At 41.3% G+C, this 25,687-nt stretch overlaps 1 protein-coding gene across 1 annotated transcript; it reads right to left on the bottom strand.

The window, feature by feature from the left end:
• Nucleotides 1-1,869: 1,869 nt before the first annotated feature.
• On the bottom strand, nt 1,870-24,742 carry psmd3 (proteasome 26S subunit, non-ATPase 3). Its single transcript, XM_020521643.2, has 12 exons — nt 24,304-24,742; nt 19,145-19,335; nt 17,729-17,866; nt 15,269-15,405; nt 13,632-13,822; nt 12,598-12,701; nt 12,337-12,451; nt 10,764-10,883; nt 9,438-9,541; nt 7,679-7,834; nt 6,589-6,639; nt 1,870-2,034 (listed from the first exon to the last, which is right to left on the bottom strand). The coding sequence occupies exons 1-12, from the start codon at nt 24,722-24,724 to the stop codon at nt 1,957-1,959; spliced, it is 1,806 nt and encodes a 601-aa protein (XP_020377232.2). The 5' UTR covers nt 24,725-24,742; the 3' UTR covers nt 1,870-1,956.
• Nucleotides 24,743-25,687: the final 945 nt, after the last annotated feature.

Raw genomic sequence — 25,687 nt, 5'->3', positions numbered from 1 at the left:
TCATACAAGATTTCCTTTACATAAAGTCACTGCACTTCAAAAGTAATTCAACATCAAGAATTTCAGATGTTCATAGAATCCCTACAATGTGGAAGCAGGTCATTCGGCCCATTGAGTCCATACCAACCCTCTGAAGAGCATCTCACCCAGACCCATCCCCTTACCCTACCCCTGTAACCCTGCATTTCCCATGGCTAATCCACTTAGCCTACACATCCCTGGATGCCACGGACAATTTAGCATGGCCAATCCATCTAACCCGCACATCTTTGGAAAAAAGACATGTTGACAAAAGACATTTTATAAATATTAGTACTATTGTGTTTGTGAGCACAAAGTTTTGTCAGATCAGCAATAGGATGCTTTCATTATTCTCCTGCTCCATTTACAGGCTTGTGTTTTACAGATCAAACTTCATTGTGAACTCTCATTTTTAACTAGCGCCAAAATGCAAATGAGAACTAAGTGCATGATCTTGGTGGGGTATCACACTGCAGTAAACATGCAGTTGTGTTTCAAATATTAAAGACATACCCCTCCATACCTCAATGGGCTTATCTAATGAGCAGGTGAATCAGAAGAGTTCTCATTCTTATAATAAAAGCAAAATACTGCAGATATTGGAAATCTGAAAGTTTAAAAAAAAAGTGCTGAAATTACTAAACAGGTCTCAGGATCTGTGGAGAGAAAAAGTGAAATAAAGTTTCAGGTGAGAAATGATGGTTCTGAAGGACAGTCACGGTGGATCTGAAAGGTTATTTCTGTTTCTGTCTCTGTAGATATTGCCAGACCTGCTCAGTATTTTCAACAACACTTTTTCCTTAAGCCTAGTTAACACCAATAAAAAAAATCTTTACTGATCAGCAACAGGGGCATTGTAACTAGTTTGAACATCACTGGAAATAAAATGAGGAATCTCATTGTAGATCATCAATGACCAATGTGAAATGTACTTACACAGACACAAGTGAAGGAAAGAATTGATATTCAGTCAACAAATACAGATCCAGGTCAAAATTGAAAAGTGGGTTTAGCACCTTTGTCTGATTACTGTTCGTGTGTAGACCTAATAAATGAGTATTGACAATCAAGACCAATCCTATCCTACCTCAATGACGCAGAGATGCATGCATTTCCAACATGAGTCAATGGATAAGACTTGGTGAGAATTTCATTCCTACTCCAGAGATGTACAGGCCAACGGCTAAGATTAGCTGAATCAGAAACTGGAGATTGAATCTTAAAGTTTTCCTGCATTCTGTGGGTTTGCTCCTGGTCGTCTTTCACCACCACACCATCATACAAGGCTAAGGTCTTACCATTTTTGACGTGCCAGCACACACACAGGTCCAGAAAGCTAATGTTTATTAAAAAGTAACATCAATCCAATACTTTCAATTGATAACTACGAACCATTTATAATAAAGAAATCTTTTGAAGCATTGTGAGATTTTGTGCATCCCAAGTATTTATCAGTAATTCTCAAAACCATTCCAATGTTAACGGCTGAGACCCGATAATTCTCTACTGTTCAAACCAGTCAGAACAGGATGTACGGGAGAAGATTCTAAAATCGGGTTTGACTAGGCTCAATAGAAGTGTTTTTGTCATTTTAGCCACCCATGCAAGGAGACATTTAAAAAAAAAATCAAACATTTGTTATCGGTTTTATTAACCATATATTTATCATCAGGAAGGTATTGTTTACAAGGCTTAAAGGGACAAAAGGTAACTATTCCTCAGAAAACAACAGCAAATTAAGAAAAATACGAACAGGTAAAGATGTGTCAAACCTGGTTTGGCAAGTTTAACACTCCCATTTGCAAACATCCAGACAGACTCAAGTCTATTAAAGGGCTGCCACCATACTTTAAAGTCACGATTCTGGTTTTATTTATCTTTACTGTTTGCAGTTACAGTATTCCAAGTTTTTCAGAATCAACATCCCATACATGCTCATGGGAATCCATCATCATCATCCTCTGCCATTTCTTTTGCAAACTCCAGGTCTTGCTGTTCCCGTTCTCGCCGCTCCTGTAAGGCAGAGATGCCATTTGAAATCTGGACCTTGCATTCACATAAATGCATTTGAAAATTTTATCCATACTGCATTATAATTTTGTATCATATTTCACAGAGATGTTTCCAAAGCACTTCCATTGGAATTAACTACACTGAAGTGCAGTACCTCCTGTTGGGTTGACGTAGATAGGTTGCGTGCAGGAAGATGTCAAAAGCAGCTAAAAGAGTCAGTTAATTTGCTTCTCTTTGGTGGAGCTGGATCAAGGAGAAATGCTGGCCGCAACAGAGAAAATTTCCTGCTCTTTTCAACAAGAAGGATTGTTAAACTATATTTGAACCACCAGAACAGGAAAAAGGGACATGACTCAATACTTGACAAATGGTATCACCAATAAGGAGAAGTCGGTCAGTATTGTACTGTGATTGTTAACACTGTCACAAATTCAGGTCTTAGGAGCAGATGGTGAGCCCAGAACCTTCTGAAGCAAAAGTGCTACATTACTAAGATTCTGAAATGAATGACCCTCTATCACATTAGGCACTCATCCAGTTCTTTTTTATAGCCTCACCATTTTCTTTTCCACAAATCTCTTGTTCTATTTTTACAGAAAAAGCACTAGTTTCGTTTGATCCCCTTAATTTTAATTTGTTCCTCAAGTCCCATGCTCCCAGACCTTTCCTGAATCCAGAGATTTTTATGGCCATGGAAAACTCAAAACCTCAATTAAGTCTTGCCCAGTTACAGAGTGATGCCTAGGAATTTCAAACTTCTTGTAAAATTGCCCTCTTAAATTTAGTAATTAACACCATCGATATTCTTAAAAATAATTCAATGCTTTCTCACAACACCCAAATTAAAGACATTTATATTGATTTGGCATGAATGTTTGACACAACCTTGCAAGTCATGCCTTCTTTGTTTTGTTTAGTGCCTGCAAAAGTGATTTTAACGACCTATCCAACAATTTCCCACAAATCTCCCTCCTCTGCTGTCACTTGAAGCATGTCAGAGAATGGTTACAACAGAGGGGACTACTCAGCTTATTGCGAGTATGCTGGCTCCGATTCCCCCATCTTTCCCTGTAGCTCTGCATGAGTTTTCTCCTCAGGCAATTATCCAATTCACCTTTGAGAGTGCAAAGGTGGCAACTTCGATCACAGCTTTCAGACAGTGTATTCTAGATAACTGCTTAATGTTTACTCATTCTTGTGCTTCCACTAGTTTCATCACTTCGACTGTATTGTCTTGAACTCCATCTGCCATCTCTCTGGCCAATGATATATCTTGTCTAAACCTCTAAGTGCTCATACATCATCACTGTTATTGCAACCATTTGGGTGGCATTCACAGCTCTGGGCACTTTAGAAGTACTCAGTGCTCACCACACATATAAGATAGATAATATTGTGTAGTCCTAATACTAATCCCTGACCAACAGCACCAGTTACCCGTTTCAATGCGCCACCTTTCTGTATTGAAACCAAAAAAAAAGGAGCAATGTAGGCCATTAAGCCCTTCAATCCTCCTCTACCATAATGGCCAATCCACCCTTATGGCTGATCATCCAATTCAATACCTGTTCCCACATGTTCCCCATCTCTTTTCATCCCTTTAGCCTCAGTGCTATTTCCAAATCCTAGGAAATCATACAATTTTTTGGGCTTCACTACATTCTGTGGTAGCAAATTCCACAGGCACATGACTCTCTGGGTGAAGAAATTTGTCCTCACCTCAATCCTAAATTTACTGTGCATCCTTAGACTGCGACCCCTAGTTCTGGATTCCTCCTGCATGTACCCTATCTAGTCCTGTTAGAATTTTATAGGGTTCTATGAGATCCGCTCCCCCACCTCATTAGGATTATATTCGCTGGAGTTTAAAACAATCACTTCAAGCTTAACCCCCCTTGTTTCTGTTTGTAAGGAACCTATATTTGTCTTCACCAATCGTTTTCTCTTCACATACACATAAACATCCAGAGTCAGTTTTTATGTTCCCCCGAAGGTTACTCGCATTCCATTTTCCCTTGCCTGAATTGCTCAGACCATTGAGTATAGGAGTTGGGACGCCATGTTTAAGTTGTACAGGATGTTGGTGAGGCCACTTTTGAAGTAGTGTGTCTAGTTGTGGTCATCCTGCTATAGGAAAAGATATTATTAAATTGGAGAGGGTTCAGAAAAGATTTACTGGGCTGTTGCCAGGACTTGAAGGTTTGAGTTATAAAGGATAGCCTGGGACTTTTTTCACTGGAGCATAGGATGTTGAGGGGTGACCTTATACAAGTTTATAAAATCACGAGGGGCACAGATAAGGTGAACAGCAAAAGTCTTTTCCTATCACGGGTGAGTTCAAAACTAGGGGGCATAATTTTAAGGTGAGAGGAGAAAGATTTAAAAGGGACCTGAGGGGCAACTTTTTCACAGAGAGGATAGTTCGTGTGTGGAATGAGCTGCCAGAGGAAGTGGTAGGTCAAGTAGTGTTACAACATTTAAAAGACGTTTGAATAGGTATGAATAGAAGAGGTTTAGAAGGATATGGGCCAAATGCAGGCAGTGGGACTAGCTTAACAAGGTGTAGGGCTGGATGAACACAGCGGACCAAGCAGCATCAGAGGAGCAAGAAGGCTGACGTTTCGGGCCTAGACCCTTCTTCAGAAATGGGGGAGGGGAAGGGGATTCTGAAATAAATAGGGAGAGAGGGGAAGGTGGATACAAGATGGATAGAGGAGAAGATAGGTGGAGAGGAGACAGACAGGTCAAAGAGGCGGGGATGGAGCCAGTAAAGGTGAGTGTAGGTGGGGAGTTAGGGAGGAGATAGGTCTGTCCAGGGAGGACGGAAGTGTCGGAGGTCCCTCACACCCCCTCCCCGCAATAACAACCAAAACAGAATCCCCCTCGTCCTCACGTACCACCCCACCAACCTCCGGATCCAACGCATCATCCTCTGACACTTCCGCCATCTGCAATCCGACCCCACCACCAAAGACATGTTTCCCTCCCCACCCTTATCTGCTTTCCGGAGGGACCACTCTCTCTGGGACTCCCTTGTCTGCTCCACACTCCCCTCCAGCCCCACCACACCCGGCACTTTTCCCTGCAACCGCAGGAAGTGCTACACCTGCCCCTACACCTCCCCCCTCACGCCCATCCCAGGCCCCAAGAAGACTTTCCACATCACGCAGATGTCCACCTGCACATCTGACAATGTGGTATACTGTATCCGCTGTGGCCTCCTCTACATCGGGGAAACCAAGCGGAGGCTTGGGGACCGCTTTGCAGCGAACCTACGTTTGGTTCGCACTAAACAACTGCACCTCCCAGTTGCAAACCATTTCAACTCCCCCTCCCATTCCTCAGACAACATGTCCATCCTGGGCCTCCTGCAGTGCCACAACGATGCCACCCGAAGGTTGCAGGAACAGCACCTCATATTCCGCTTGGGAACCCTGCAGCCCAATGGTATCAATGTGGATTTCACAAGCTTCAAAATCTCCCCTCCCCCTACCGCATCCCAAAACCAGTCCAGCTTGTCCCCGCCTCCCTAACCTGTCCTTCCTCCCACCTCAAGCCCCACCCCCATCTCCTACCTACTAACTTCATCCCTCCCCCTTGACCTGTCCGTCCTCCCTGGACTGACCTATCTCCTCCCTAACTCCCCACCTACACTCACCTTTACTGGCTCCATCCCCGCCTCTTTGACCTGTCTGTCTCCTCTCCACCTATCTTCTCCTCTATCCATCTTGTATCCACCTCCCCCTCTCTCCCTATTTATTTCAGAATCCCCTTCCCCTCCCCCATTTCTGAAGAAGGGTCTAGGCCCGAAACGTCAGCCTTCTTGCTCCTCTGATGCTGCTTGGCCTGCTGTGTTCATCCAGCTCTACACCTTGTTATCTCAGATTCTCCAGCATCTGCAGTTCCTACTATCAGTGGGACTAGTTTAGTTTGGGAAACTTAGTCAGCATAGATGAATAGGCCAGAAGAGTTTGTTTCAATGCCGTATGACTTGGTGACTTAAAACCCTTCATCCTCCATTGTTCAATTCACACTGCTCCAACTCCTCAGGTCTGTTGTTTTCTCTGGCCAATTAGTGTAAGATCTAACAAAGATGAATACAGTATCTAATTTTCCTCGTAAGCCATGGTTTAGTCACCTTTCCTGTCGTACTTTTGCACGAGACATAAATGAACAATTGGTGAAGATCACTCATTCACTCTTTCAAAGTTTGCCATGGCTTTTCCACTGTCATCCATTCAAGTAATGTTCCCAATCTACACGGTCTACTTTCCAGTCAGACATCATTCCAGCCTATTATTCTGGCATTTATCCTATGGGAACACATTTTGAGAATCAGTCTGTTATGTTGTATGCGTGCCTTCCTGAAAGAGACCATCCCAGTCCCTAACCTTTACCAGAAAGACCTGTAAACCTTTTGAAGATATCTGAACTCGTCAAACATTACCTTCTGAAGCCACCTCTCTAATCAGTTCCTCCAGATAATCTCTGTCACCCCATTAAAACCCCAAACACCTTCCCTACGTTTGTTACTTCCATCAATGGAAACCTCACCTCAGCTGACTCCAGGTCTTTGTTGTATGACTTGGGTGGGAATCGCATTGCCTGTAAAGCAGAAATGGACAATTTAAGCTTTCTAGAAGTTAGAATAAATAAGTTCTAAATGAGAAACCTATCTTTATATTCTGATACAGAAGAACAGCCCTGAGGGGCATTCTGTTTGGTTCTAGAACCAGCATCCTGAACATTAGCTTTGAGTCACATTTGAATACTTTTTATCATAAAGCTGTAATTAACCAATTGCAGCTGGTAGATCAAGCACTTTGTGGCCACAGAGATCTTATTCACTTCAAAGCCAATAACCTAGTGCAGCTGCGTACACATGGCACTGGGCTGCACAATACTGGCCTTTAAGATTGTTTTTGAAAACAAATGACATCAATTGCTACAAAATAACCTGGCCACATTTGTTAAATGTAATGTCTAGTTCACAAAATTAATTACAATTAAACATTAAGGACTGGAGAATCAGATTCTACAAAAGTCGTATAAACTGCACCACAAGGCTATGTTCCTTATTCACTGCTCACTCCTTGTCAAAAACAGCAGCAAATTGGATATGGTACTAGACTGGTCACCCAGAGCCAGAGAATCGGGTTTATGTTCCACCAAGGCAGCTGGGGAACTTAAATACAACTAATAAATATGGAATCAACAATAAAACCCGACCTAATGTATCAGTGATAGTGGCCATGTAACTCGACTGTCATACAAAAACAGCCAGTTCACTTATGCTGGCAACAACCAAATCCAATGAATGCAAAGAAATGTTTTCACCCCTCATACAAATACTGCACTGGCTTCCAATCTACAAGCAGAAAAGGTAGTTTTAAAAAACATGTAAGTGTAATATTTTGCTGAGAAAAGCACTCAGTTCATCTGAAAAACAAGCCAAACAATTATCTGAAAGAGCTGAGCAAGATAATCCAACCTTAAAAGATTTTTGGGAAAAAAAAATGGTTAACGTATTACTCCAATCTGAAAACTATGGGCCAGAATTAATTGTTCATTACATCCTTATTGATCATCCTAAAAAATTCAATTCCATCAACAATGGAAACAGCCAGGTGTGTTTTTGCCTTACTTTGACAGACATGTTATGGATATCCAGACAGAAGGAGATTCTCTGGTGGAATGCCAGCTGTGGCTCTCTTGTGCCATAAATGTCGATGGTCTCTTTAGACTGGACATATCCTCTCTCATGGTTAATAGACGCCTCGATCACTCCATCACGAATGGCCTGGTTATAAAAGAAAATTAGAATTTTTTTTTCTGCACTCTCACTCTCTTCTGAAGTGCAGTCTCATTCTAGGTTTTATGAAAGCCAGCAGCCCTTTCAGTATCTGACGTAAGTGGGCAGCGTGGTGCAAAAGACGAGAAAGTGGATGTTACCAAAAGGTTCAAGCATGCTGGGCCACCGCTAAGGCTAACCCTGTCTGGGTCAATACAATTCAGAGCAGGAATCACTGGATATTGATCAGGTCATTGTCTCCTGTTCACAAGGCAACTTGTTACTGCGTAATAATATTTATCAGACTTGCTTCTTCTCAGTTTATACTGTGCCTCTCCAAAGCTAAGCTCATTCGCAATCCTTGTCCTTTCAGGCTTTTAAAGTAAGAGTTCACTGCTTCATCAGCAAAGCACTGAGTCGTGACATTTCAGCTGCCTTACCCAAATAAAGGGAAAACAAAGTGTTGCTGAGCCTTTACTTAAGTTGACCCCTTCTGCAACAAAATTCAATTCAGAAAGCCACAGCAGGTGAGAACCATCACAATACCAATCACAGGGTTCATAGATTCCTTTAATTTTCCAATCACTCTTCCTTCATTCTCCAACCAGGAGCTCCATTGACATTTGTAACTGGGGCTGCCTGTTGTTAAGATTGGCCCAGGAAAGCTGTAAGAAGGTGCCAAACTCCTGAAATCTGGGCCTGATACAGACAAGCACCAATGCACAACGCACTGACTTCCTAACCCATGACCCCTCACATTATCATCAATCAGAAATCCAACACTGGTTTGAAGAAAAAAATGATAAATCTCTAATATTTTTATGGAAATGTTAAAAAAAAGATTTAAAGAAACGTTCACTATCCTGAAATGTGAATCTATGTTCAAGATTTAGTGTCCTCTACATTAAGTGTGGTGTTGGGAGTTTTCAGGGGCAACAAACACCCCACCTGTGCCACCAAGTTAGCCCACCAGATCAAGCTCCAATCAGCCGTTCGAGAGCTGACCAGCAAACACCTCGGCCTGTCAGACACCTCAACATCAAAGTTCCATCCTGCCAGAAACTGCTGGCCAGAAGCCTACAGGGGCTGGAGATTGGTATGCACCCTGGCCACCCGGTGATAATGCAGAACTGCAATGGCAAGAATGTAAGTAGATTTTAATATTTTGTTTCAAAAAGTGAATCGCAGGATGTGGATAGCAGACCGACGTCAATGAGATTGATACAAATGAAGGGACCCCCACCCCACCCCCACCACCCATAAAACCCAGCACACATCCTCTCCATTGGAAAAGGCAGCCACTTTTAATGCTTGTTGGAAAGGCAAGTGGTGGAGATCCTCAAGTGGTTGTTAATTGACCACTTAAAGGCCTTAATTGATTATGGGTTGGGGATGTCCACTGGTGACCCTCCTGGTTCATATCGCAGCAGCACCAACTCAGCCAATTATTTGAGCTTCCCATCACTGGTCCAGTTACCTCCAAGGAAGGGAAATCCTCACCCTTTATCCTTCAGACACTGATTGATCTGCTGTGCACTTGCAGCGCGTTTTGGTTTTAAATTGCAGAATTAAAGCAACAAATTTTTCTTTTAATCCTCCTACTGAAATTTACCTTGGCAACAATAAACTCAGCATCTTCAGGACTGTCCAGCTGCAGCTTCTGTGCAATGTCAGTGAGAGAGATCCGAGAATAAGATAAACTAATCATTCTTACACCTGTAAGGGGGAGAAAGAGAGGTTTTAAAAATTGTCTATGATTCAAAATTTTTTTAATTATCTCTTATGCTGCAACAGCAAGCATAATCAAAACATACAAAAGATTTCAGAACGTTTATCTTGAGGGGCTGTGGATTAAATGGGACAGACACTGTAGCAGATAGTACTGGAGTTTTGAACTCTGGCCCCCTCAGTTCTCTGCTTCTCTCTCTCAAGCACCAAACTTGCCACTGGCTTCTCAGGTTCCCAGCCTGCCCTTTCTCTTCTTCAAATGGTTAAATATTTTAAAATGCTGTCTCAACTCTAAAAGGTTAATCTGTCTTAAAACCTGCAACAGTGGAAGAAAAGGATTGAGTTTCTATCCCTATGTTGCAGCAACAGTAAGACACTCAACATAAACTAAAATCTTGTGGCACAGTGACAGTGTTCCTGCCTCAGAACCGAAAGGTCTGGGTTCGAGTCTCATCTGCCTCAGAGGCGTGTTATAACATGTCTGAACAGATTATTTCAATAAGTACATGCAATCGGAGAGGAGACAGAAGTAGCATTTAGAAAAAGGGCTGGGGGATCTTGTGATGCAATGGTGGTATCCCTACTTTGAGACGAGTCCCACCTGCTCCAGAGGTGTGTAATAACATCACTGAAGAGATGGAGTGGAGAATAACTATATTCAGCAGCTGGTTTTTAATGGCTCATTTGTAGTGCCAATGTCCCTAACTCTAGGCTAAAAGGCCTGGATTCACAGGTTGATTTAAAAAGAAAGGGCTGTTTTTTTCCCCCAGTAAGAGGAGTTAGTTAGGAAGGGGTAAGAACAGACTGAGGGTTTTATTAAATTATGAAATGCAAATAAACAAATGTGGAAGACAGACAATTCCTGCTTTGGTAAATGGATGACCAACTGTACAACAGTGAATAGTACTTAATCTACTCCAACCCTAGTTGAGATCAGCATGAGCTGAGAATCAAACTTGTAGTTTGTATGGCTTAGTAACACACTCTACAGAATATCTTCTTTGCGGAGTCAATAAGGAGCCTAACAATTACCCCACATTGGGCAGTTTGAGTGGATTGCTATACAAATGTGCACACATTACAAGGACTAGAATATGAATCTCCCATATCAAGAGATCTTTCAAGATGCACTGCCCTGGGAGCAGGTGAAGTAACTAAATAAACAGATGAAAAGCTGCAAATGATTAATAACTTAAGACCTAATTCTTACCTGTTTTGATGACATTGTGTCGCAGGCGGATGATCAATGTATAGGTGCCATCAGTCTGAAATTTCTCTCCAAATTGTTCCAAAACCTGGTTAAACTTGGCCAAGTTTCCCGTTCGCACAGCTAGTGGAGGGAAAGACAGAAATGTGAAGTTATTTGTCCAAATTGAAAACAGCTCACTCAGGGCGACTTTGAAATGCAGCAGATTTTAAACAGAGTTTTTGTTGAAATAAAACAGAAACAGCTCAAAGAAACAAACCTATAAGAAAACAAACATTTTTGCTATAAAACCAAAGAATATAAAAATTAAGAACACAGAAGAATAAACTTAACACCCAATTAAAACAGACTGGAAATAATTCCATTTATTAGTATGACTGAGATCATGAGTTTGCAAGATCAAAAACCTTTAAACTAATTTTAACATTTCTGAAATTAAATGAAGGATATACATTTTTGGCATTCAGTGTCATCAACATGTGCTTCCAGTAGACGGGAGCTTAAAATCCACACGCTGTCCAAACTTCTGGATTTTTGGGCTGATTGGTATGTAGCATGAAGATTCTCAGTTTCAATCTATGTTCTTATAAATTGCGTGCATCACAAGTCAGTGATGGTAACAGTACTAAAAGCAGCCCTATGCAAATCCAGGCCAGATAGATACAGAGGGTCAAATCAACTAATAAGAGCATAAATATGATGCAATTCTCTATTCTTCACCACTGGATTTCCAGGGATTCACCAAGTCTCAGGCTAATCATCTTGCTCTATTCTATCACTACAATGCAACATCAGACCATACTTCATTCAATTTCCACCAGAGACGCCTCTGAATGCCCCTACCAAACTAGGGATAGTTTGTCCTGAAGCTTCACATTCAGTGAGCTCTTGATTGAGGCTGTCCTAGATACTCACAAATCTGACCAAAAAAACAGAAAAAATAAATTTTGATCTAATCAATCTAGGTTGCTTTCAAAACCACAAGGCAGAGATACTAATCCAGAGTCTTTAAAAATGCTGCTGACATTTTAATAAACCAGCAGGTGGAGGCTGAAGCTTCTGATGTGAATATTGAAGTGGACACGGCTAAAAGTAATCTAATCCAAATTAATGAAATTAAAAACCTGCTAAACCTTAACCAAATGTATGATTGTTTTGATCTAATCCAAAGTTAAACAACTGAAGTTTAAACAGCAGCACATATTGGTTGAATACATCGGTCATCTTAAAAGGCACAATTTAACAGTCACTAAGTCATCAATTCCAAAAAAAATGCTAATATGGATCGCTTTCAGGCTGAATTCCACAGCCTTACAGTATGGCTAAACTACTTCTATCTTTTCACCTTTCAGTATTATGGAAAGTTGCAAAGAGAATGGCTTGAGGTGGCACAAGGGATGAAACTATTTACTTCAACTAGATGGTGCTATTGACTGCTTTGTAAGTGACACATACAAGGCAATCTTCACTTGCTGAATTCACAAGAAACTTCAAAGCAACTGGTTTTCCAAGGGAAGAATAAAATGAAATGTGTTTTTAAACTAAAAATATTTGATCGCAGCTGCCTCGTACACACCCTGAGTAAGCAGGAAGTATGGCATCAGGGAGCGCTTGAGCGATGGTTGTCGGAACTGTAGCCTGTCAGGAATCTCACCCAATAGTAACTCCACCACAATCAGCAACTTATGAACCTGGTAAAGAAATACACAGTCCTCATAAAATTAGTTTTGTTAACAGATTTACGAGGCCACCAATGTTTTTAAGATGAATGACATTGAGAGAAAAAAAACATGATATTTGTAAAATGATTCCACTCTATAATTCTTTTTTGACTCACTGTTTGCTTAAAGCCAACTGCAGTGTGCTGTGGTGCCTTTCGCAGAGCATTAGTCAGGGTTCTTCGTGCTTCCGAGTATTCTAATTGAATTGCTTTGATACGACCTACATGCAACAAACTCAATTAATTTTCTAAATCAAACACTTACTTGGATATTACTGATATATCTAATCAGCATGTACAAAGCAGGAGGTTCCAGAAAATATTTCAACACAACGAACAAATTATTTACTGACTGACATTTTGCTAGAATGTTGCAAAGTTTTCAAACAATTTTTGTCACAGTGATTTAAAAGTTGTGGACAGTATATTGCACAATTGTAATACAGGTGTATTTGTCACCTATCTGGTGCGATAGATGATCAGATAACATGAATTGTAAATACTGGAAACACTTCAAAAACAACAATTTAGTCATAAAAAGGGAAAAATGCTGTGTCGTGACTGCAAAAAAACTGAAAGGGCATTTCAGAAGGCACAATATCTCACAAAAGTCTTTATTTTGCTTTCATTCCCAAAGAATTGCATCAGCTATGACTCAGTTTGTAGCACTCTTGCTTCTGAGTCAGGAGGTTGTGGATTTAAGATGCACCCCAGAGACAATGAGCACAAAACTCAGGGCTGATATTCCAGTGCAGTTCTGAGGAAGTACCACACTGTCCATGGTGCCACCTTTTGGCTGAGACATTAAATGGAGGCCCCATCTAGTGGATGGTAACAATTCAATGAAATTCTTCTAAACCGGAGAATGTACCAGTTAATATTTAGCTCTTGATCAACATCACTAAAAAAAAAAAAAAAAAAACAGATTATCTGGTCATTATCACACTGCTGCGTGTGAGAGCTTATTGCGTGCAAACTAGCTGCCATATTTCCTACATTACAACAGTGATTACACTTCAAAAGTACTTAATTGTGCATAAAGCTCTCTAGGATATCTTGAAGTTGTCAAAAGAACGCTACAGAAGGAAAGTTTTCTTTCAAAAGAACTCTTTAGCAGCTACTACATATTGTAAGGCTGGACTGAGACTCACCAGTATAATACAGGTATCTTGCCCACTCATTGTTATTTGCTTGTTCTGGGAAAATGGATTTGGAGACAAGCTTCTCTGCCTGATCATAGAGGTTATACTGCAGGTAGTTTCTCAATAACAGGTTCAGCAGAGTGGCCTGTCCATCAGCATCATGGCGAAGGGTGGCTGTCCTCAAACGTGCATGCAAAAAACTTTGGAAAAAGAAATGGATTATTGAGTCACAAGATTATAAAATTACACCCAAGGTCAGAGCGAAGATACATACCACTCTGCTTTACCATCATACAGTACATACAGGCATTGCCTTTCACTTTGCTCTCTTCCACTGATGGTAGCTTTCATGCTGGGATTCATTGCTTCCACAGGTTTCAGCCAAAAAATCACTTCAGCCATGGAGTACTGAAGAATTATGGAGATACAACAGGATCTGGCCAAAGGGAATGTGCATGCAAAATTCATGGAATGTGAACATTACTGGCAGGGCAACATTTATTGCCTTTGCTGCTTCTCCAGGACCTTAAGGGTAATTCGGGACAGCCCACTCACACCACCCTATTCACCCTCAAAGATTTCCAAGCCTGCATCCTAAGAAAGATACATGGAGGACACAATATAGTTATAAGTCCCGAATAACTAGGCTGAATTCACAGAGCCAGAATGTTAGAGGAGTTAAATATGCTCAATATTACCAAAGAGTTAGCAAATAATAAAAGATTGTTTCACCAATCTGTGAATCATGTGCTTATGGGTTCGCATTAGAAGCAGAACAATGGATGATTACAAGAATCAGAATCTTACAAAAGGTTATTCGACTATGTCTAGTTTTGAAGACAATTTGATTATAAAACACTTAAACAAAGCTAAAATTCTGCAATGCACTGAAGCCAATTTCTACAGCTATCCCCCAGATTCTGTAACAGGTTTGCCAGTACTTGGGGATGTTTTAGTCACGAGTAGCTGTAGGGAACTGCACATCTATAATTTTCAGCCTCTGTTACATACTTAATTCCTTTTCTAATAATTTGTCCCTCACCTCCCATTAGCCAAAACAAACCATCCAAACTCTTGATGCTCAGCTTGAACCCAAGCTGACTTTTAAATCCCAAAGTCTACATATCACTACCTCTCCAACACCGGCAGTATATTTACAATGAGCAATAAAGTTTGGAAAACAAGGAGAAAATATGGAAGGCATTTCTACTCGGGTCTCAGAATCATTGATCTCTAGTGGATCTGACTAAAAGGCATAGGGGAACAGAACCATGTTAGCTAACTCTGATATGGAACCAAGACATATATAATTGCCCAAGTGGCTTTCTGACTTTTTTATGCTTCTATGTATATACATGTACTTTAGCTTTATTGTGAGTTCGCCCAGCATGGTGACCTGAACTCTAAATACAGTATTCCCACTACCAAATGAGCAACTACAGTATACAGATTAAACTTGACATGTTCCTGAACAATTGGATTTAATATCTATCATCTGGAAGCTAATGTGGTAAATTGCTGATTCAAGTACCAAGATATACAAATCCCCAAAACAGTCCTTCATTTTCATTGCTATACTCAGAACTGTAATTTTAACAAATCATTACCGTTGTGCTCAAAGGTCTAAAGTAAAACAACTTTCTCACCTTCTGACTGCATCGAGCTTACTGAGAAATTCATACACACGAGCATGGTAATAATAGCACTTAGCTGCGACCAAGTCTAGAGCCCGGCGATTCTGAGCAGCAATCTTTTGCATCAAATCATCTGAGCATTTCTGTGCCTGTGTTACAGAAAAAAAGAAAATGCCTTAAGCACTGGGTTTCTTTAGTGCCACCTTTCACTCTGTTCTGAAGGTGTTAAATCATACTAGATGTTCCAATATCACTTGTAAGTCAGCAATCTTCAAATGCAGCAGTAAACAATAAGCAGCAACAATTTTCAACCACTGTAGGTATCACAGCTTGAAATCACTGCACTCTCCTGATTCTGTCCCTCTTGTGCACCCTCACTTTTGCATAAGTGTACCACTGGTGGTGGTGCCTTCAGTTGACTGGACCTGAAACTCTAGAATGACATTCCTAATGCTTTCTGCTCCCTCCCCTTAAAACTGTTCCAAAGTTGCTGCTTTGACCAAATGTTTACACTACACCACACCAAAGCCCCAAAGTTTTTTTTAAATAGGGCTTGATGTTTGATGAGTAGACTTGTGAGGCCACTTACTGCATTAAAATTACAATATAAATTAAGGTGATTCAACTTGAGGCCTGCACATACACACTTTACAGACGACAGGCCAGAGGGAACACCTGGGTGATTACCTCAGTGCCTCCTGGTAAGGCAGAGATCAAATGTAATGTGGCAATTGACAGTTCAGTCACAAGTTGAATCTAACCACAGGCTCTCTGGTCTAGAACCTCAAGCTTAATGTTCATCGAAGAAGTGCCTTTATATCAGGTCTTTTGGAAAGTTGGAATGTTACTTTTTTCACGATGAGCCCTGACTAAATTTGAACTGTCAGCAAAGAGTTTCGCCATCACTCTCACCACAAAATCCCAGCCCGAGAAGTTTATGTCAAAAGGAGTTAACTAATATCTGGATTAAAAGTAGCTCTTTTTTTCTATCCACTTAGGAAGTTTAAAGACAATATTTCCATTGTAATAGCGTGGACCAGATTCAAACAAAACAATCACAGAAGAATAAAGATTTTAAATTATGTGAATTGCCAGTTGATTGCATTTATGAAAATAAGAGAAGGCAATGCTATAACTTATGCATTTTCTTGAGTGCGTGGGACAGGATTTAACACTTACCCCCTTTCCCACAACTGTAAAATGGGAAGGGAAGGTGTGGAGTGCAGAGTCTGACACTTTCCCAACCACACTCAGGAGCGTGGAAGGATGGAGAACACCCTGGAGTCCCCAAGGTCATTCGAGGTCCTTATCAGTGGCCACATCTCACCATCAATGTATTCAACCAACAGCAGGCAGGGGCCTGGCCAACTCCCAGATAAAGCTCAGTCGACATGTCAGTGACCTTGCTGATGCAAGAACCCTTCCTTCTTAGGCACGGTCTCAACAAAGGACACTTGCTAGGGCCCCTATGAATGACTCTGGCAACGCTGCCCAATTTACCCGTGTTCTAGAGCTCCAGTGACAATCCTCGCTCTCAGGCTTACTGCAGTTCTAGCAGCTCTTGAGAGGGGGGACACATGCTTCCTTACACCAAGAAATGTGGCATGAAAATGCCCTGATGAACCTGGGAACCCGAATGGCAGCCGATGGGCTAATTAGAAACTAATCTCAAAGGGGTTTCTTGGAAAGGACATGATAGGTTTGTCACCAGCTATCAAACTGACCAAATTCCACTTTTGGAATCAGTTCCTAAAATTCCCACAAACGCAGCACATTAATGCGAGAAGTATGTTCTGGTTATCAGTTACCTGGTCAATTTAGTTGTCCATGGAATAATAGTCAGAGTCTGCTTTGGCTCAATGACAATGCTCTTACGTGAGTCAGAAGACCATCTGTTAAAGCCCCATTCCAAAGACTTAAGCATTTACTCTAGGCTAACTCTTTACTGCTGTACTGAAAGAATGCCATAATCGTCAGAAGTGCCATCTTTCAGATGTGACACTAAACTGAACTATCTGGTCAGGTGGGCATAAAATATTTGCCTGCACTGGTGAAGAGTAGGGACGTTCTTTCCATTGCATGGCCGGGATACAAGTAATTAACAGGTTGGAAAGTGCTTTGAATTGTCCAGTATCTGTGGAATGTTAACTCTTGCTCTTTATTAAAACAAAGATTGATCATTACTGAATTGGTAACTTGGGGACTTTGTTTTGTACAATGTGGCTATCAAACTTCCCTATAAAATAGTAACAGCACTTCAAATGCAATTCTTTGGTTATGAAGGAATTTGGATTATTCAGAGGATGTGAAAGGAGCTATATAAAACCAAGTGTTTTTTTAACTGCTACAAAGACACAAAAACTTTTCTTAAGCAACTTATAAATTAGTGAAACTAGCGTTACTGCTCATTTAAGGTTTTACAGTGTACAACTTTCTGTTGGATGACTATCTTCGAAGTTAAAACTCACTCACCTCAATGTATCGTTTGTTGTTCGTCAAGTAAATGACAAGTAAAAGCTGAAGATAAGCCTCTGCCTCAGGTAAAAGTGGTACCGTAGCTGCTTTCCCCGTTCGAGGGCGAAACTGCACATCTCCCTCTGTATCCATGGGCTTAAAAATAAATAACAGCTAGAAAAAGGAACTGCATTGCATTGTCTTCAGAGTAATCATTTTCAATTGACCAGTCAAAAAATGCTCACCATGCTGGGGATTTAAGGCTTTGTGTGGTACAAAAAAAGACGTACCTCACGCCATACCAGCGAACTTAACAATGCACACACCAACCTTTCAGATAAAGGTGAGAAAATCATTTCACCCGCATTCTTTATCGAAGACAAAGATTGTATACGTTCTGGAAACATGGCTTATTACAGGAGGAGACAGTACTGCGGTGGTAATGGCAATGGAGTAGTCATTCGGAGCCCAAGGCTAAATGCTGTGAGGTACATGGGTTCAAATCCCACTATAGCAGCTGCTGGAATTTAAATCCAATTAATAAACCTGGAATTATATAGCTGTAATGTTGCCAAGAAGTGATCATTCATCGTCATAAAAAGCCAATTTGTTTTATTAACATCCTTGAGGGAAGGAAATCTTCTATCCTTACCTGTTCTGGCTTACATATGACTCCAGACCTAGAGCAATATAGTTGACTCTTAACTATCCTGAGCAAGTCAGTCAGTTCAAGGGCAATTAAGGATGGGCAACATCCACATTCCATGTAAAAATAAAAGAATTATAAGCATTTAATAGTTTAGCTATCCAATCCACGTTAACTTGTCAGCTAAGAAAATTAATTCTAAATTAATATCATTTATATTGATCAGACCACTGATCGCAATTGTAAATTCAACAGTGAATGCTGAACTGCCTTTAGTTTGTCAATTAATCCTACTGGTTGATTTAGTACTTCAAACATTTATGTTTATAACTCTAATGTTAATAAACAATTCTTAATTCACATTTTCAAGAATCAGTAACAAGAGTATAATGATTTCACTCAGCTTGTGCAGATCCTGACAGAAGGTTGGTGTTGCAAATGGTTATATTATCCAAATCACTTGATGCAAGATAGCTTGACAACACATATTTTAGTTTTCCTTTAACTTCTAGGCGGGTGCTAAATGGTAAACTCGAGATGATTCTTTGAAAACTTCAGGTGAATGAGTTAAGCATTCCCTTTTGGAAACAATAGGAATAAGGAGGATAAGTGGAATTGAGGTGGCGATTAGCCACGAATGATGGAATAAACTAAAGGGACGAATGGTTACTTCTGCCCTGATTTGTCTAATGCATTTGATGAATTCCTTGTCCAACTAAATAATCACCTTGGATTTGCACATTAACAACATTAAAGCATCTACCAAATGTTCAGTGTTCAACACAAACCTCTTCGAGAAAAGCCAGAAGGAAATCCCGCATCGAAGTGTTTGATACAAAGAAACCATTGATGGCCTTGTAAAGGACGGTGGGGTTCAATCTGCGGCAAGTTGGAGGAAGTGCTCGCAGTGCCCGCAAGACAAACCGTGGCTCTTTACTTGAAACAGCTTTCTCAATCTGCTTCACGTGTTCTTTGATATCTGAAAGGAAAAATATTAATGCCTTGTTTCAAACTACCTGGAATTACGTGTGTTTTGATGTTGATTCCTACCATCAAGTCCTAGCATCCCTGTGATAACTGAGAATTTCCCACCCACGCTCAGCTGCCTCTTTACAAAGTCCTACTCTCCATGCATTTCTTTGGAAGACAAAATCTTAAAAAGAGATCAACCTCACTTCCTGTAACATCTTCCCAGTGTATTTTACTGATAACATCCCTACTGTTGCGAAAATGTATGAGCACAATGAGCTAGTCCATGCATCTCTAACACACTGCCCATATTGCTGGTGGTTGTTTGCCAGACACTTCAGAATACTAACTCCATTCTCTGCTCAATGCGAGGGTGCAGACTGTAGACACATTACATGAATGCCATGGCTATGATTCAAAATTCACCTCATTCTCCAATGCCCTGAAAACGTAGAGGCAATAGCCCTAACAGTCATCGTTCTCTGCACTACACAACAAACTCTTACGTTCTTTGAAAAGCTGCCAGTTCTATTAATTCCAATTGATTACATCTACAATAACAGAATCATTCTAATAGGATCCATTTCTAGAGCAGGTTCCTCCAATGTTCATTATAAGACTGACGTTGCAATGAAATGTATTATACTTGATAATTTCTGAGGCACACTATCAGCTGGCCATCTGTGCGTCTCTGAATACAATACGCAGTATGTGAAGGCACTTTTAAACAATAGGCATTAAACAGGAATGAAGCAACAGGTTTGAGGATGACTAATACTTGAATATTTAAATTCCAAAACAATTGAAATGGTGAAAAACACAACCTGTGAATTTAACTTAACTAGAAACCACAGAAAATTTCAAGACATTGCCCTGTGATTGCCCTACTGTTAAGACATAATAGAAATAAAAAAAAATTTCACCTTCAAATTTTTTTGTGACCTTGCCCCATCACCTAGCCTCTTTTATCCCTAAAACCAAACGAATCACATACCTCTTTTCCCTATTATTTTGACCTCCTGCACAATTTCCATTTTCTTTGACTCACCTCTGACATTGGAAATCAATCAGTTCATGCATCAAAGTTAGAATTTTCTTCCAAAACTCCTTGGCTTCAACACTGCCCTAAGAACCTCTGAAAGTGATCTGTATGATCTGTTTTGTCAACCTTCTGAATATCTCTGTCCTACGTCTAGTGATTACAGTAAATTTTGGCCTATAAATCAGGCCAGCATATAAGGCAGCCAGATTCTTCCAGCACCCCATAAAAAATCAAGTTTTTGCATATAAAAACAAAGTTGCTGGAAAAGCTCAGCAGGTCTGGCAGCATCTGTGAAGGAGAAAACAGAGTTAATGTTTCGGGTCCGGTGATCCTTCCTCAGAACTGTTTTTGCGGATATTTGGCATACAAATCAAGCCTACTTTTTGACCACAACATGCTACATTTGCATTAGTAGTCAGCCACAATTCTTAAGGGACTATGGGGAATGGGTAGGAAAGTGGGGATGAAGCCCAAGATCAGCCATGATCTTATTGATAGGCCATTGCTTGTACCCCTGCTCCTGTTTCTCATGTTCTTTAAATGTATTTTACATATCAGTACCTTATAATGGAGCATTAGGGAACAAGCACACCATACAGGCTGTGAATGCTAATAACGTTTCAAAATGGTGGCTTGTTTTTGTATGTGTATGTGGGATCCCAACTTTGCGGTGTTAAAGTTTGACTGATATCCCAACGTTTACAGTGGGGTTCTGTAGCACCCTGGAGGTTTTTACCAACTCAAGGCTCCATATAAGTAACTTGTTTTTGACAAAAACTGGATTATTTCCACAGCTTTTTCTCCACTACTTTACACAAAATGAGATAAGAAACCCTGTTATTTGTCACTGTCAAAAAGGTCATCATCCTAACGATGCTATTAATGGAGTAATAAGTTATGATAGAAATTAGACAGGTATTAGGTTTGACAGTAAGGCTTTGGGCATTGGACTGATAACCCAGAGATTGTAAATTCAAATACCACCATGGCAAGTATAAAACTGAAGTTATCAAGTCTACAACTTGTTGTTGTTTGTAACTTGCATTAGGATAAAGCACTTACTGTCTTTTGCACAAGACTGTAGCCAAGAAAATTTATGAGATTGTTGTAAAGTCCCAACCAGCTCACTAAGAGAACTTGATCAGGCTTGCAAACAACTGATACATCCAATTCGGATTGTTACAAAATAGAATTGCTGGATGCAAAATGATTGAAATTCATCTGATTCAACAATTGTTGGCAAATTATTTCAAGCAATCTTTATTAGGCAGGGCCCTTTGGAGCATTGATATACACAGGGATCTTGGGGTGAAAGACCTTTGCTCCCTGCAAATGGCCACACAAGTAGATAAGGTGGTAAAGATGATGTACAGCATGCTTGCCTTCATCGATTGGGGCAATGAGTACAAAAGTTTAGTTAGGCTGCATTTGGAGTATTGTGTGCAGTTCTGGTCACCACGCTATAGGGAGGATGCTGAGGCTTTGGAGAGGGTGTAAGAGAGATTTACTAGGATGTTGCCTTGATTGGAGTGTACAGGCTATAAGGAGAGGTTGGAGAAACTTGGATTGTTTTCACTACAGCATCAGAGGCTGAGAAGCAACCTAAAAAAATTCTGAAAGACATGAATAGGGTGGGCCATCTTTTCTACATAGTGAAAATGTCAAATACTGAGAGGCATAGGTTTAAGGTGAGAAGAGGATAGCTTAAAGGAAATGTGCAAAGTAAGTTTGAATTTTTACACAGAGGGTGGTGGGTGCATGAACATGCTGCTATGGGAGGTGGTAGATGCAGATACAATAGCAATGTTTAAAACATTTAGACAGACATATGAACAGGCAGGGAAAAGAGGGATATGGACCATATGCAGGCAAATGGGATTAGTTTAGATTGGCATCATGGTTGGCACAGACAAGGTGGGCCGAAGGGCCTATTCACGTGCTGCGCTGTTCTATGATCTTGACACTGGAGGGACTGTATGTGAAGTGTTGGGCAAAGTTTTGGTCACCTTACTTAAGGAAGAATGTAAACGTGTTGCAGATAGTTCAGAGAATGGTTACTAGACTGATACCGGGAATGGATGGGTTGCCTTCTGAGGAAAGGTTAAAAGAGTAAGAGGTCTAACTAAAGCTGAACGTATTGTTGTGTAATGGTGTATTTGATGTGCAGACTGCACCGTCCCTAATCCACAAGGGTACTCTGTCTGGGATAGTTTAAGATGCATAGTGATAGGTTTGTGTGGGGGAATTTTACTCTCCAGGATCATCAGACCTATGGAGCTTTCAATTCCACTTACTGCTCATTTTATCACCTCTATATATTTATCTATTCTTTCACTGGATATGGGTGCTGCTCAAAAAGGCCAGCATTTATTATCCCCTTGAAAGGAGATAGTGGCACAGTAGAGAAGGCACTGGACTAACAAACCAACCTGCTGCTCTGGAACAAAGGTTCGAGTGCCACTTCTGCTGCCACTGACATTTAAATTCAATCAGTAGTTAACTGAATGTGGAATACAAATTAACCTTGAACTCAGTGGCTTTCTAGGTGACCCCAGAGAACAAATAAGACTCAAGTTTATTGCTGTGGGTGTGGAGTCACATGTAGGCCAAATTTCCTAACCCTGAAGCACATTAATGAATCAGATAGGTTTTTACAACAATCATCGATAGCTGGTGTGCTCAACATTAGAGACTAGCTTTACGATTCCAAATTATTAGATTTAAATTCCAGCAGCGACCATGGTGGGATTTAAACAAGAATCCGACAACATTAACCTAATCAACTGGATTGCTACAGCTATATATCTATGACCAAGGGGACTGAGTCATGCTTGACAGCAATAATCTTCTTTATATGTTATACACGTGATGATGCAGTTTTCTGTACCTAATCCCCACTGTTTAACTGAGATAATTTAGGTCGAGAGAACAGAGTTAACGTTTCGGGTCAGAACTGAGGAAGGGTCATCGGACCCGAAACATTAACTCTGTTTTCTCCCTCACAGATGCTGCCAGATCTGCTGAGCTTTTCCAGCAACTTTGTTTTTGTTCCTGATTTACAACATCCACAGTTCTTTTGGTTTTTAATTTAGGTCGAGTTTACTCGGGGATAATTCTTTGTGGACATTTTACCCAAGGCGTGCATGATGATATTCAGTGTTCTCTGCCACCCTCAGTCCCACTCTGATAGACTGAGACGGTTGAGTTCAACATTTGTGGATCTTTACACCACCCCCAACCACAATCATCCAGCTCTCTGTCCTCAAACCTCTACTGTTTAACAGGGATGTTTTAGAACACAAACTACTCCCCCCCGCCACAGCAATGAGGTTCAGTTCGTTCCACCCCAACTCTGTTTGCATCGGATTGAGATGGTTGAATTTATATCTTACTATTTTAGCCTTGCCTTAGTCCTCTCCTCCATACCCCCACTGTTTCAATGGGATATTTTAATTGTAGAACTGACTGTTCTTTTTGGATTTTTAAAAAAAAAACTAAACAAGTCCCACCCCCAACAGACACACACTGCCAGTGAGATTCAGTTCTCCCTGCTCCTGAGACGCACTCTGGTTAGATTGAGATGATCTAGGTTTATTATTTGTACATATGTATTTCCACATCCATTATTCAGAAACACCCCCACCCCACTAAATCCCCAGTGTTTCACTGGGAATATTTTAGGTGTGGGACTGGTAAATTCTCTGTGGATATTTTTATCTCTAACCCACCCCACACCATGCTGGGGTGAGGCACAGTTCTTTCTCTGACCAACTCTGTTTGGATTGAATTCATTACTTGCAAATATTTTAAACACCCGCCCCCTCACCCCAGGACAATCCAGTTTCTCCCCCACCCCCTGTCTAACAGGGATATTTTAGGTGGGCTTCGGGGTGGAGGGGGAAGGCGGTATCTGATTGCTCTTTCCGGATATTTTACCCTCCAAGGTGATCAGGTCCAACTCTTTCTGGCTCTTCTCTCCGCTCTCGACCTGCTCAGCCTCGGGCTCGGCGGACACATCCTTCATTTCCACATCCCCGGGGGCAGGAGGCCCAGCCGCCAGTTTGGCCTTGTCCGGGGCCGGCTCCTTGGGCTTGTGCTTCCCGGCCGTGTCCTTCATGGCGGCTGCTGGAGGCTGGGAGAAGGAAAGGCCGGAGCGGGGCCTAGCTGGAAGGAGCCGGGGTGGCGATGGCAGGCCTCGAGCTGCGGTCTCTCTCGGTCTCGGTGTCCGGGGTCCTCTCACCGCCCCTCTACAGCTCCGTGTGTCTCCGCGATGACTGGGCACAATCTCCCAGGCTAGGCCGCACCGCCAGTCACTCACAATCCACCGCCGCATCATCCACCCGCAGCCACGCCTCATCGAGTGCAGATTCCTAACACCATCGATCAATGGATGGATGGCAGGAGACTGTTGTTTATATTTCTGGTCAATTTGTGTGCCTCCCCCTTGGATCTAATACTGTCTCTAATGATTTGGCCGCCTTACGGACCCCTCTTCTTGCTGCCAATGTCCCAGGGAAGCAGAAACCCCACACCAGTCTTTTTGAGCCACACATTCATTTCTTTCATCTCAATTGGCCCGGACCAATATGCACATCTCGGGTAGCAATCCAACAATTGTTACCTTTGAGGCTCTGATTTGATGCCTACTTTCTCACACTTCTCCAGCCGGACGCCTCTTTTATTTCTACCGTTGCCAGGGGTGGGGGTCATTGGTACTGAGGTAGGCCACAACTCGTGGATCCTTTCCCCTCCTACTGCAAGTTCTTCTCCAGCCCAGGGAAGATGTCCCAAACACCAGCAATGGGCAGACAACACAGCCATCAGAACTCTCACTCTTCGTCACAGTGTCACTGTATCGTCCTACCTACCACAACATTCCATTTCAGTGGGTTGGTTAGCTCAGTTGGCTGGACAACTCATTTACAATGAAGAATAACACCCAATTTTCTCCCCACGCTTGAATGGTTTCCTGTACCACAGTGCATGGTCAGTTAGCTGATTCATCTTTAGCCAGGGTCTCTGGCTTACTCGTCCAGTAACATGAGCATTATGTCACTGTCTCCACCTTTATATTGTATTTATGCAATATAGACCGAGGCAGTTGAAGAAGACATCTCACTACCACCTTCTCAAAGACTACTAGGGTCGGGTGATAAATGCTGACCCAGCTAGTCCCAATCAATTTTTTAAAAAAAGGAAATTAAAGGGAGCCGAAACATTTTTTCATTAAAAGTGTCTGAAGTTCACTGCCTGAACTGGTGCCGCATACAACTCTAAACATGTTTAAGACAAAGCAGCCAAAGGAAAATCTTTTTTTGAA

Source organism: Rhincodon typus, chromosome 30 (assembly GCF_021869965.1).
Source record: "Rhincodon typus isolate 14 chromosome 30, sRhiTyp1.1, whole genome shotgun sequence".
In the NCBI taxonomy this organism is placed as follows: domain Eukaryota; kingdom Metazoa; phylum Chordata; class Chondrichthyes; order Orectolobiformes; family Rhincodontidae; genus Rhincodon; species Rhincodon typus.
Note: the sequence above shows the minus strand (reverse complement) of the source record. Positions and strands in the feature narration are given on the sequence as shown.